General features: G+C 36.6%; 1 protein-coding gene across 10 annotated transcripts in view; it reads right to left on the bottom strand.

The window, feature by feature from the left end:
- The window catches only part of MAGI2 (membrane associated guanylate kinase, WW and PDZ domain containing 2), a 675337-nt gene that overhangs the window by 129275 nt on the left and 530924 nt on the right, over window positions 1–15138 (bottom strand). For all 10 annotated transcript variants that reach the window (XM_032442310.1, XM_032442308.1, XM_032442312.1 and 7 more), the window contains one exon: window positions 14624–14806. In XM_032442310.1, the coding sequence (XP_032298201.1) occupies window positions 14624–14806 (183 nt within the window). The remainder of the gene's footprint in view (window positions 1–14623; window positions 14807–15138) is intronic.

The raw sequence follows: 15138 nt of genomic DNA, 5'->3' as shown, positions 1-15138 counted from the left end.
CAAAGATAAGCTGCAAGTCAGATGGCAAGTTTTCTTCTCTCGTGAGTAGTGTGTGCACATATCAGATGTGCTTTTACCCCACTGGAGTGTAGTCAGCTTTTACTTTGGATTCTAATTAAATATTTTCCCAACTTGGTTCTTAGACAATCTCTAAATTTCTTCTAATGAAGGATTCTTTCCCTCTCCACCAACTCTGAAAAGAAGTAGAACAAATCTTCCTGTCTGTGTCATTATTGCCTTGTAGCTATGGGGACTGTGTTAATCCAAAACTGCTTAAAATTAGTTTAAAATGACTGATAATATATTCTATTTTTCTTTCTTTTCCTTTTTTTTTTTTTTTTTTATCTTTTCTTTTTTTTTTCCACTTGGACAAATAGAATCCATTTGGGAAAGATGCTCTAGAGCATAACAAAGATTTTGAATTCCTAAGTAAGACCCAGATGTGCTCAGATACCAACAAGACGTGAAAGAGATTAAAAACTGTCATCATTAAAAGATAAATTAGTTATGTGAGTGTTATCAAATTAAAAAACAGAATCAACCACAAAAATATGAAATGTGCATTCATCGTATGAATATTGTTGAACCAAATTGACTAAAGTGTAAAGAGATGGAAAAAAGAATACAAATTTTACAAGCTTACAGTTATTTCTCTCTTTTCCAGCTAAATCAGGATTTAAAAGAACATTTAATTCCATCACTGATAGCAATATAATAGAAAGGCTGCAATGCATGAGACATTTACATTATTCTGAAGGTGTTGGTTTTTTCTATATACCAAATCTAAGAACTGCCATTGCAAAATGCAAACTGTGGTAAAAAACAATTGTCATGGTAGCCTACGTCAGATCCTAGATCTGGGGAAGGAACTTGCTGATGCTGCAAGAAAATGTAAAATTTTTGCTCAGTCTGCTGAAGCAGATACTACAATGCTGTACAACATACACTACACCAAGGAGTGAGTGTATCACAGCATTGGATTGAGCTCTTCTTATAACACTGACAGAAGGACTAACTGGCTTAACCCATCAATTTTCTCCTTCCAGTCTTCACCCAGAGAGGAATTGCTTCACATTTCTTTTATGACATAGCACAAAATAGCACAATCATATGTGGGGAACAATAGACTGAAGGTTGCCTACGTGCATTTGATGCATTTTCATTGTTCAAACAGATACTGAAATACCAAGACAGCACTTCTTGTTTATCCTTTGATTTTGGGCCTTTTGTGTAATCTCTTCTTGCTCCTGCACTTGTTCTGGTTTTTCCCTTCCCGAACATAAAAGGTTGTATGAGAGAGAAATCAAGAGAGACATATTGGATAGAACATCCAATAGAGGGAAAGCTCATCTTTTCCTGTCAATCCAAGGTAGAGGGTGTTTAGTACAGAAGCTACAGTGGAAGAGAATTTGTTCCTAATTTTCACACACAACCCACAGAAGGCTACATCAACATGTGGATGGATTCCTGTGTGGGAAATGCATTTTGGGACCACACTTACCCCCTGCAAAAGTGACTGGTCCCTAACACAGAGGCCCTCAACGATATTTGGGAAGAATATCTGATATTATGAAATAAGGATAAAGTTCCTTTCTCTCTATGAGATCTTAGAAATGTAACGTTTTTTTTGGGTTTTTTTTTTCCCCTGAAATTGACTCAATTATATATATATATATATATATATATATATATATATATATATATATATATATAGTCATATTATTCACACGCACATACAATTATACTGAATTATTCACCGCGAACACATCTACGCATAGATAAACACACATAAAAGCAGTTTGCCACAAACATTCAAAATTCAATTGTAGTACAGAACCAATATTATAGCACTATCTACTGATCATTTAAGGATACATTTAGATACTTTCACTATACAGAATACACTATTGTTTCTTAATGGATTGTCTCTAACAGACTAGCTTAGAACAAAATATGATATATTTGGAAGGGTGACACACAATTGGATTATTCCAGTGAGACTCTGGCTGAGATTATGTCTTTGAAAATTATTGTATAGGACGGTGCTGTAAAAAGACTCAGCATGCAGAGCAGCCTCAGAGAGGGCTGATACTGGTGTCACTGCTGGAGCCACAATCACACTGGATCACTGCATCTATACCTACACACATTCTACAGATAAACCCGCTGCTTTCGAAGCTTTAAGGAAATGATCAACTTTAAGAGTCTTGATAAATAGAAGGTTAAGGTATTGGTGGTAAAGAGGTCACATGAACAACCATATATTTTATGAGATGTATTTCCTGGGTTGGGATTAAATTAAGCATTGCCAGACTGTTACCCTTTGGCTGAACTCGATCAATTAAAGGTCTATAAAAACAAGGAGCATCTTGGTTTTGATTCATCACTTAACTTTCTCTAAGCTAATGTTACTTTCAGTTCAAACAGTTTTAAAGAAAATTTTGCATGCCAACATTTTTGTTAAGATATTACTTCCACTTGACTTGAAATTACATATCTGACAACCTAGGAAAGGAGAATTCATTATTCTTGTAGCAAACGTAATGTTTAAAATCTCACCATCTCATTCAGAACTGAACAGTCTATCCAAAGACAGTATTTACAGCATGATAGAGTTTGAAATAAAAATCGGTCAGGTCAGCACCTTGGATGGAGTAGCATTTTTGTCATAAACAATAGTTCAAGTATAATTATTATTATAATCCTTCTCTCTCTCTCTCTCTCTTTTTCTCAAAGCAATTCAGAAAAAAATGTTCATATAAGTAGAACTGCACTAGATACGATTGAATCTCTTATAAAAGAGTTGACTATATTTCCTTCTGATGAAAGCAATGATGCAGTCAAATGTGGCCTAAAAAATATACCAACTAATATACAGAAAATAATTGGAATAGTACAGACTAAACAGATTGCTCAAAACAATCTAGCAGAGTACAGAAAGCTTTTTAGAACTCTGAATAATGTTGCTGCCACTCTAACCTGCTTGGAAAATGACCAGAGGTAAAACAATAGCATTTTATACTTATCTTGTTGATATAAAAACAACAATGACAACAACAAAAAGCAACTTCAAAATAGAGGAACTGCATGATTTTCCTGTTGAATTTACAGAGGAATCTAACCAAAAGCCCACCTATAAATTGGTGGGCTAAATGCAAAGGTGATGTCTGGTCTTGTAATATGGTATGATGAGGGGTAGTGTCTGTGTTGTAGACAGATACCTTCCCTTTGGCCCTTCGGCTCATCCAAGCCCACCACCCACCTTAGGGCCACAGCACAAGTATGTTAGTAAGAAATTTTCATTACAAGTTTGAAAACAAAGGTGTTTTTTTTTTTTTTTTTTTTTTTTTTTTTTTTTTTAATGTCAGTATCATCAGTTATAAAGAGGCAGGTGTGTAAGCGCTGAAATCAACTTTGCACTTCTTCCAAAGGCTAAGTGAAACAGGGTCAGTGGAGAGGTGCTCTCCTCTAGTATCCAAATCTGGGTAACATACAGCAAAGGATGCCTTAAAAGTGAAGTCATAACAGAATTACATGAAACTTCTCTGAAGCCTCCATTAGTTAGAATTTTCACGAAGCACCTGGAATGTAATTTATATGCTTGAAAATGTTTTTCTTCTCTAATGAAACTCTGGATTTTTTTACTTCATGTCATGCATCAGATAAGAGACTCAGAACACGGACAAAAGAACTGATGTACATGTGATTTAGCACAGATTTCTGTTTTAATATACCCCACACAACTAACTGGATACATATAGCACTCAGCCTAGACATCTTGCTAAGATAAACCTCATTGGGTTTCTCTTCCTTTTGAATAAGTTATAATGGGGGTTGATGACTGCATTACTTATTGTATTTTACAAAGCTCTGAATGGACTACTTCTCATTTTTGATGGGGAAATTGAAGTACTCAGATGTTAGTCTGTTCAAGTAGTACATTTAATAAGTGCTGTTAGATTTTTCCCACTCTAAATATGGAGCAGAAACTGTATCTTAAAAGTAATTAATTGAACAATGCACAAGTATTCAAAGAGTTTAAAATTTGCTTTAAATTTTTACTTTAAGATTTGTACTCAATGAACAGTTCAAGGCAAATGAAGAGCTGCATTTCTGAACATTTGGGTTTTATGTATTCTTACTGCATTTGATTTTTAATACAAAATGAAAAAAAAATCTGAAACTGAGCTGAATGTTTACATTTTGTTTTGATAACAGAATGCTATAATAAAATTATATATAAGCAAAATCAGAAGAAAATTGAAGGTGTAATGGCTGATGATACTGAAAAGTACAGTTCTAGGTTATTAACCTCATTAGTGCAGTATGATCTCACTTTGCCCATCATCTCTCTATATAGGAAGAAGCTGTTTCTTCTCCTAGATTATTATTTTTATAAGGAATAAGATGTCATTATTTATTGAATGAAATTGTACATGAGATGATGATGACTATTATTTCTCAATGTATATTTTTGTCTGTTCATACAAATAACCAAATCATGCGAGACAGATGTTAATTATACTTGATAGGAGAAAAGTTATTTCTGCAACAGCAGCATTTTTGGCAGGCACTGAGGTCACTGCACACTGCTTACTCAACTGGCAACTTCCAAAACTTACAAAAGCTGTCTTAATAAATATCAGAATTATGACAACATATTTATCAGCTACCAACCTATCTAAAATGTCCTAACTGGAGAGTCTGCAGATTTTGTGTGATGGAGTTCAGACTGAAGAGCAAATGTATGGGCTCCTGAGAACTGTCACATGCACTGGTCTTGTGCATGGCATAGTTTGTGCGTACTATGATGTGGTCATGTTCGAAACAAAATTTTTGCTTTTTTTACCTTTACTATTTTGTATTTTATTTTGCTGCCTTTCTTAATTTCTTTATGATTTCATTCTGTGCTAAAGGTATAGCCCCTGGTGGCCTTTTATGATTGTGTAACTGCATCAGTAGGCAAGGGAAGAGCCACTGATGTCATTTATATCGACATCAGTTAGACCTTTAACACAGTACCCCACAACATTCTCCTCTCCAAATTGGAAAGATATGGATTTGATGAATGGACTGTTCAATGGAAGAACTGGCCGTAGGATCCAGAGAATGGTGTCTAATGGCTCAAAGATCAGTAAGGATGGTGTTCTGTAAAGGCCAGTGCTGGGATCAATACCCTTTAATATCTTCATTGATCACACTGACAGTGGGGTAGAGTGCACCTTCAGCAAGTTTGTTTGATGACACCAAGCTGTGGGGTGTGGTCAACATGCCAGAGGGATGGGACACCATCCAGAGGGATCTAGACAGGCTTAAACAGGGCGCCCAGGTGAATTTCATGAGGTTCAGCAAAGCCAAGTGCAAGGTCTTGCACCAGGGCTGAGGCAACATCCACTACCAAAATGGGGGATAAAATGATTGAGCACAGCCCTGCTGAAAAAGACCTGGGGATAACGGTGGATGGGAAGCTGGATACGAGCCAGTAATGTGCCCTCACAGCCCAGAATACCAACCATACCCTGGGCTGCATCAAAAGAAGAGTTGCCAGCAGGTAGCGAGAGAGGCACTCCTGCCCCTCTGCCCTGTGCTGTGAGGCCTCATCTGGAGTACTGTGTCCAGATGTGGAGTCCTCGGTACAGGAGAGATACGGACCTGTTGGAGCACAACTAGAGGAGGGCCACAAAAATGATCTAAGGGATGGAACACCTCTCCTAAGAGAACAGGGTAAGAGAGCTGGGGGTGTTCAGCCTGGAGGAGGCTGCAAGGTGACCTGAGAGTGGCCTTTCAGTATCTAAAGGGGAGCTACAGGAAAGAAGGGGAAAGACTCCTTAGCAGGGTCTTTGGTGAGAGAATAAGGGGAAATGGTTTCAAGCTTAATGAGGGTAGATTTAGGTTAGATAAACGGAAAGAGTCTTTCACAGGATAGTGGTGAGGTACGGGAATAGGTTGCCCAGAGATGTAATGAATGCCGTGTCCCTGGAGACTTTCATGGCCAGGCTAGATCAGGCTCTGGGCAACCTGATCTAGCTGTGGATGCCCCTATTCACTGCAGAGGAGCTGGACTAAATGACCTTTAAAGATCCCTTCCAGTGCTAAGGATTCTATGATTCTATTATGCTTGTAGCACCAGATCTCCTTTTACTTACATTACTGAGACCTAGATTGGTGGTTTAGGTTAAACAGAGTAAATATGTCTTAAGTGTATCCTTTGTATTCTGTTTGCCCATAAGAAACAGAATTGTTCACAGTATTGCAAACCACATCTGCACTACGCTCTCTTCTCATTAAAATGCTCCAGCTATGGTTTCTTGGTTAAATAAAAACAAAACAAGTGTGAAAATCTTGGCAAAGTTAAAGTCAGTAAGTGCTGTGCATGTGGAATCACGCATGGCTGGACGTGTTCAAACCTCAGTCATCTCTATTCAAACTTGTTTGGTTTTCTACAGCTGGTGCTGATAGAGCTTTCTAATGGCTTAAGCAGTAGAATTAACTTACTATATATAAGGAGATCTGCTCATATACGAAGTCTTGCAGACAACTATGCTACATACTAACATAACTTGGAACTTCATCTTATGTGACTAATATTTTACCGTTTGAAGTAGAAAGCATAGATAATCAAGGAATGGTAACTGAAAATCAAAATGTTCTGTAACCCGTGAATTAAATGCCACAAACAATGCATACCAGAACTTTTATTGACTATAAATATGGATTTTTTATCAAAGAGAAATGAAAGATCATAATTTGTCCAGATTCCTTGAAAAAAGAATTCTTCTTTTGAACAAGAGTCACTACAGGAAAGGAAATGAATTACACACATTGGCCAGTCCTAAAATTGGTGTTTTATGGGCACCAAGAATATCTGTTCCAAAATGAGAAGAAGGAATTTATAACCCTTCTGGATTATAAGAAGAAAGTGAATTCATAATCTCCAGTGTATGCCTGAGCTCAACATTTAGGCTTGTTTGAATAGCCAAATGAAAGAAAAATAACTGTATTAAGTTTTAAAGGATTTTTGCTTTTTATTTCAAGTGTTCATAAACCACACATGAGCTTTGAATTAGGCTAGGGAAACATCCTTAAAATAGTCAGAAAAAGGTCAGTAGTACACTAATGAATCAACCACTGCTTGCTGTGATTGATGACTACGAAAGACAAAGGAGTCCTTTGTGCCATTTTAATAGCCTTGGACATTTAAGATGCATATCTAGATTTACAGGATGTAGAAGAGATTTCTGTATTTCTCAAATGGCATCAAGAGAGTAGGTGGGATCTCTTGCACTTTTTATGTCACTAGACACCTATGTTAACCATCTGAATTGTACTGAGTGTTGGTATTCTCAGTCCACTAGAAATAACCTTTCCTTTCAAACTGACACCATAGTTAGGGGTTTATGTTCCTATATGTGATGCTCTGAACAACCCTGAAGTAAGGCACAATTCTTACATGTTATAAAACAATACAGATTATGGAAAATTCCTCAAATTTCTGAATTATGGCAAAATTTAGGGCTAAAAAACAAGACACATAGACAAGTACTACTGAGTCCCATAATAATGAGAAAATCAAATCATCCCATGAGGTGAGACACCATGTAAAGTGAGGACAAGAATTTCTTAAGAATTTTCTTTTCTTTCTAATTATTTTTGTGATTTAAAGAAACATTTTGGAATCCAAGTTAGATGTTCTGCTGTAATTGCTCTTCCAGTTTGTATAAACAATTTTAATTGAAAACTTCAAGGGGAATAGCCAAATGACAGAGCTAAAAAGAATCAATAGCTCTCTTCATACCTCGAGGAATATTTATGCAAAGTGGGATGGTTTTAATAGGAAAGATTTGTATGCAGTTCTTAATGAATGCTGAGTAGCTTGACAGATAAGCAACATGGACTCAAGCTCTAGCTCTGTATCAGGCGGAACAGATAGTGACATATGGATTTTCTGCACCTTAGGGAGAAAACAAGATAACTGAATATCACACCAGCCAACCAATGAAATCTGGAAGGATGCACACAAAACCCCCAGACCTAGACAGTAGCAGAGTGTGGTATAAGAAATGTGGGTAGGAATTTTTAGTGTCAGTTCTGCTTATCATTCAAAGAATACCTTGAAATGTAGTAAGTACCAAAATAAAGACGTGAAGAAAACACTATAATAGGAACCTCATCAAGATTAGAGCTCATTACCTTTGTGAGGGAAGTGAGCGCTTTATCCCAGGTCTTTAGCTACTTTAAATAGAAATTTACACTATTACAGTGACCACTGTAGAAAGTTTATGAAAACAATGGAAACACAAAAATATAATGAAAAAATGTTAATAAACAATCCTTTAGAATTTCCAGTAACCTAAGTGCTGTGTATTTACATATGGAATTCAATGAATTGTTTACTTTAAAATATGGAGGGGAAAGGGGTTGTAAAAAAAGAAAATCTTCCCACTGCATCATTCCCCATTGCTATTAATATTCTTAAATGCAAGTATTATTTTTACTGTCACCATTTAGAATTCAAAAATGCAAGTCATATCACTTCCCCCAGCTGAAGTGACAGATTCAATACATGAAATCAAACAGAAAGTTTATGACATTTTCATATGTTTGCTGACTGAAATCTCTTAAGTTTAATTGGATCATACTTCCTTACTTTTGCTTTTTTTCTGCAAGCAGAGGAATACAAACATTTACATTCTAAAATTTAGCTAATATTCATAGCAACATTTTGCTCCCTTCCCTTCCCTTCCCTTCCCTTCCCTTCCCTTCCCTTCCCTTCCCGTTCCTGTCCCTTCTCCCTTCCCTTCCCTTCCCTTCCCCTTCCCTTCCCTTCCCTTCCCTTCCCTTCCCTTCCTTCTTCCCTTCCCTTCCCTTCCCTCCCATGCCTATGAAATTAAGCCTAAAATGTTAAGGATTAGCAGCACTATGCAAATTTGCCTCAAAAGTCAGAATTAATTATACTTATATACATATGTTGCTCTGTAAGTAATGTTTCCTATTTATTTCCATAAAAACTAAAACAAGTACAAAGATACTTCCTCAGAACTACAAGTAGCAATGCAGTCTCTTGTGTTCAAAAAACAGTGTCTTAATTTGTAACATCAATCTTTCTGGTGCTTTTGAGTGAGCTGGTGTAAGAGTGCCAGGGCATATACTCTGGTATTGCTGGAAATGAAGTCCTACACATGTGTGTGAACAGTTCTTCACTGAGCTCCTTGCTAGTGAACTTCTTGATAGGACAGCCACAGAAACCAGCTAGGTACTAGAAGAGGAAATATTGTAAAAGAGAACAGTGTCAGTGTCACTTGGATCTTGACAGCATCTGAGAGGGACCTGATCTGTTTAAAAATTAGATAGGTACTGTGGCATGTGGTCATGATACAGTAAGTCCTGCATGATATTCACTTACAGTATTGACATAGTTGGTTGACTGTCAAAATATGCATTTTTAAAATTTAGATTTATTTCTTTGCATTGAAGGTGTTCCCCATACATATATAGCCCAACATTTCCACCCTGCTGTAACTGGACAGTCTGAATCTCACCTGAGCAGATACTGGATGACATAATGGTTTGTTCATCTGAGTTGACAATGGACAAACACAGAAACAAACCAATGATAAGTCTGAACGTTTTGCAGACATATTCAACTCCTTCTCTCTTGAGTACTGTAATTTTTATAGAGGTTGTGAACTATTAGTGTTATGATGCAGAAAGATGCAAGAATGATGACTAAATAATTATTCCCTAAGATTAGGGATGTTGTAGGGTCAGCCTCCTTGTTATCACTTCACATTTGCTTATTCAAGTGAATAACAACACTAATGAGTTTGTAGATCAACAAGTATGCATGGTCTCTCTAATTATTTGCTTGCATTTAGAGTAACTTCAGCTTCTTGAAGAATTCCTGATCTATAGCAGACTGATACAGGACTTGATGATAGGCCCACGTAGATCAATGAGGCTGTGGATCTTTCCTTCATGTATTTCTAACAGCAAGCTTATTTGCTTTGGTTATCTAACAAGTGCAACAGAGATTCAGAGTGGTATATGTGAGACAGTCCTCACCTAATTCTTGACTTCATCTCTCTACAGTCGTTTAAAAATGGTCATACAAAAGGTGGTTATTTTTCTCCACTGACGATTAGCTAACAAATATAGAAATCAACACAAGTGTCTACACCTACTGGTTAACACAACTTAACCTGCTGGTAGTGTTAATCGGGAGGTGTAGACACCCATCATGTAGATATTTATATCTATATTAGCTGAATCTTAAATGTATGATTTTTAAATTATTATATCTAGAATAGATTAACAAATATAGTAAAGCTACAGTTTCTGGGAGAACATTATCTAAGAAAAAGCTGAAGTCTGCATTGTTTACAGATAATTTAGCATCTTGCAGCTGGCCAAGTACTTGGCTGATGAAATGAGAGAGAATATTTCCCATTCTTCATACAAATTCTTGAGCTACATGACTTCATCACAGATGCGGATACATTTCTGGGAAGTTCATCCTGCAATGGCCATGGCTATTTATCAGTCAAAAGTGTCATCAACAAACCCAGTTAAATACTTGTGCATTATTGTTGTTTCTTAAAACTTTTACCAAAGGAATTGAAGCTTGCAAAAATATGCCTTGTGAAAATGTTTCCTGTGCCTATTTATGTTTGAGTGTTTCAGTTTATCTAATCCATTGAACCACCTTGAGAATTGTAGGAGTTTCATCTTTTGCAGCTTAAACTTTGATCTAAGTTAACCGCAGGCCTAACTCTTTGTTTGCCTTAGAATGGCAGTCATTTAAAATCATTCACTGTATAAAAATCTTTACGTGTGTTCATGCAGTCTTTTACCAGCAACTTTCACTCAGCATTTTAATAGGACTCAGCAGCCCCTTAAATGTAGACAGTTCTCCATTGGCAGCATGAGGCTTCAGCCAAGATAAAGCAATGGAAAACTGCAGGAAAGCATGTGGTATCAGCTCCTCCTAGGCTACCTTGAGATAGATGGAGATGCTGTGGGGTGTAATGTTCATATCCAGCAGCTTGATTGAACTCCAAATGTTAAAACTTGTCCTAGTAATATTGCAAATGCCTTTCTAAGAGCCATTAGATCACAGATGCCAGATTTACACAAGTGCATAACAACCCTCAGGAACTCCAAAACATCTGGCAAATAGGATCTAGAATGTAATTTTGTCTGTTTCTGATGCATCCACTGAGATGTGGCCCCTCTGAATTTGCATGTGAGGTTTGCTGTGGGTCTGCAGCAATTACAGCAATACTGCTTAATGCCCAGCACTGCACTCTGAGCAATGTTGTATGTCAGTACAGTCACTTCGCTTTGCTGCATTAATTGTTTCATAGCAATACAGTGATGATAAGTCTGTCAGGCTTCCATGTTCCAAGTGATGAAATGCAAAACTGTTTTGTTTTGCTTTTGAAATCACTGAGTTGCCATCAAGTTAAAAGGGTCACAATGAATCTTACATAGCTTCATCCTTCTCTTCTTGTATCTGTACTTGTATCTGAACATCAAACTAGCTTCTGGGTGGAGAAGTAAAATAATTGCAAAATTTTCAATATTAGTTTTCTATGAGTTTGTTTCTTTAACAATTAGAGCGAGTACACATGGTGTCTTCAAGCATACAGCCTGGTAAGGTGCAGGGGATGTGTTTTTCCTTACTGTTTTCTCATGTCTGATGCCTGTTTGAAACATTAGCCTTTTGTTTACCAGTCGGCCAAAACAAAAATAATCATTAAAAAAAAAAAAAAAAGGAGCATCAGCCTTGCAAGGGAAGGAGTCCAGAGTTATACCACAGATGGGTACACCAGCACCTGTGGTTATCTCTCACATCTATGTTGCTTCACAGATTGTAGTGCCAATGTCCTCAAGCTTTTTCTGTGGTACCCTGCTGACACAATATGATACTTTGATTGCTTATTAAAGCCTCCCGTGACTGTGATTGTGGCTGGAGTACATATAAATTGCACAACACACTGTTTATGTCAAAAGAATAAATAAAATCTATCTTAAAAGCTTTGTTTAAAATCTATTTAAAATCTCTGTTCATCATGTAATGATTTCTACCTAGCAAAACAAAGGATCTGTAATCTCAAGCAGTTTTGAAACACAGGACTTCAGAGCTTTATCAACAAACACTGTTAATGAGACTTGGACTGTCATATCTCCAGCTGATTAGATTGTACAATGTTTGGATAGGTAGAGAATCATAGTTCAAAAAGTTTGAAAAGTACTGGGTACGCCATCACTTGGCTGAACAGTGTTTTTAAGAATATCCTGACCTTAAAGAAGTTTTCCCAGTTTTCCGTTATCATATTTAGGAATCACTGCAAATATTCACAGAAACAATGCTAGATGTCACAACAATTAGCCTGAGATTCTCTAATTGCTTTACAACAGAACTCTGTCAGTCTTCACAAAAACGAAGACATCTGTGTACAGAATTTATTCAGAGATTTAACTTTGCACAAAACAGGCTCACATAATTATAAAGCATATTTGAATGTATATTTCTATCATGGATTCTTAAGATGAATTCATTACCTCAGGAAAAAAAAAAAACACAACAAAACAAAAAACCCTATTTTATTTCTATGCATTTTTTCCCTTATGTATTCCCATTACAGTCTGTGGCTACAGCACACAAGGACATCTATACTGAATTTCAGCATCAAAATTTAAATAAGATGTAAGGGAGCTTTTTTTTCCAGAGTACAGTTTTCATATGAACAAATTACCCACAGCCAGTTGCAGGTATTTTGGGTGCTGCATCTGAGAATGCTGAGCTACGAATAGCAGGGAAAATTTCTCTGGTAGCACATAAGTTAGTAACAAAAGATTAGGAGATATGAAGATCATGTTACTAAACATATCCACTACTTTAATTTTGCCTTTGGCAACTAAGTTGCATTTTGAAGTTAAAACAGTAAGAAGAATTGAGAATTAAAAAGCCAGTAGAATTTTTTAAATAAAATCAACAAAAAACAATCTATGTTCTGCTTCTTCTTCTTCTTCTTCTTCTTTTTTTTTTTTTAAATTTTTAATTTGTAAAATATAAATTAGCTGTAAATTCATTAATATGGCATCAGAAACATCATGCCAACAGTAATACAAGACTTTGGGCAAATTATAGTGTTTTAAAAATAATACTTTTCACAACATTCACACTTCCTACTTGCAAAGCCCTGCAGATTCCTACAGAAAAACTTTAGGAGGATTTATTCCAATAAACTATGATAGTCTGAATTATTCCTTTGCATCCAGAACAAGGATGAAAGGAAATTTCCAGAAGAATCACACGAGGCTACTCCTACATTATTTGTGCTTACGTGTGTTTACATGTTTGCTCCCTGTACTGTAATGGAATATAAAGAACGTGCTCTGCTGCTTTGCTCCTTTCACAGCGATCCATCTCAGGCTAGAAAATTCTCTGCATCTTCACAGTGACTCTGGCCACCATGAACTAGGTTTTCTGCATCAATAATGTGAATCCCAAACTACTGTTTCTTCTACAACATGTTAGTGGGAAATGGATGGAAAATTATGTATGGGCCCTGATGTCAATGCATAATCTAACTAGTTTGTGAGGAATGAGGACTCCTTGAGAGAGTCTCTGCAGAGTGATTGGGCTGTGTGGATGCAGGATGACAGTCTCCTATAAACAGTTGGAGCAGTGGAAATCCACATCAGATAAAGTGAAGAAAAATCTTCACCATGAGAACAGTGGATAGGAGCCAGCAGAGGCTGCAGAATCTCTGTCCTTCAACATTATCTACACTTCCATGTATGAAACCTTATCCAACCACAAAGTTAGCCCTACTTTGAGCAGGAGGTTTGTGGCTGGGGTCCATTCCAACTTATTCTGTCTTTCTGCCATTGTATTCTCCTGCAGGATATAATCACTGACTAGGAAACCAACTTCATCTTCCTTCAAAAATGCTTCATCCATGCATAGACCCTAGAGACATTTAAGACATTTTTCAATTTTTATCAATTTGTAGATATGAAAGCATTTCCAACACTGATCCAGATCTTAATAGCAGCTTTAGATCTCTTCAGAAGTTTCTTTTCTTCATTTAGTTTTCACAGATTCCTTATTAGTAGTCCACAGATGCCTACGTCTCCATATGTCACACTGAAAACTCATTTTCGTGTTCTAATGAAAACAAGGTTGGATCAGACTCAACTTTGATTGTTTTGCAAAGCTATCTTTTCTAAAGCCAGACTTTTTCCTTCAGTAGACTGTGCTCTCTCTGCCTGTACATACACAAATTCCCCTTGAGTAAACCGGCTAAAAACCAAAGAACACTGTAACCAGTTTTCATATAGTAGAATGGAGAGCATTTCTCAGTCCATTTTAGCATAGGAGAACAGAGGGATCCTTCTTCCCTTAAAATAGTGTGAAATGGGAAAGATGAGCTACCTGGAAATTTTAGAAAAAAACAAGAGGAATTTCTATCTAAGGATTTATCTTTTCTCACAGAGGAACTGTTAGGCATCTACACAGCAACTGACATGGAAAAATGCATGCATTTATGGACAGAGTGAATCTCAGAAATCACAAATCATTGTATTTCTTACATAAAAGAACCATCTTAATTACCTGTTTCCATTTTCCCATCTTGTGCTGCAGGCCCATCAGGAATTACACTCTTCACCTGAAGAAACTCATCTGGCTCATCCCCACCAATGATGGTAAATCCAAAACCCATGTTGCTTTTCTTAAGAGTGGTGCTGAGGAAAGTCCCCTTCAGCTGTGATGCATCACGGGTGAAGAGTGGTTTTTCTACATCAGTCAACACAAACAAGAAAGACAAAAGTTCTGATCTAGTCAAAACATGGCAGGGACAGCAGATAACAGTACCAGCTGGCAGCATGTGACAGCATATGAAGACAGAGGAAATAAAGAGTGCAGGCATTCCAGGAAAAAAATATTTGTGAGTTTTTATATTAAAACAAAGCTTAAAAAATGTTTTAATCTATGGCATATCAGACATAAGTGGGGAGTTATATTCTTTCATATTAGAAATACAAGTGGATATTGTGTAGCTAAAATAACTATAACAATAAAAATGATATGTGAGGCAATATTAAAACCTCTTCCCTAAACTATAAATT

Source organism: Coturnix japonica, chromosome 1, assembly GCF_001577835.2.
Source record: "Coturnix japonica isolate 7356 chromosome 1, Coturnix japonica 2.1, whole genome shotgun sequence".
Taxonomy (NCBI): Eukaryota; Metazoa; Chordata; class Aves; order Galliformes; family Phasianidae; genus Coturnix; species Coturnix japonica.
Note: the sequence above shows the minus strand (reverse complement) of the source record. Positions and strands in the feature narration are given on the sequence as shown.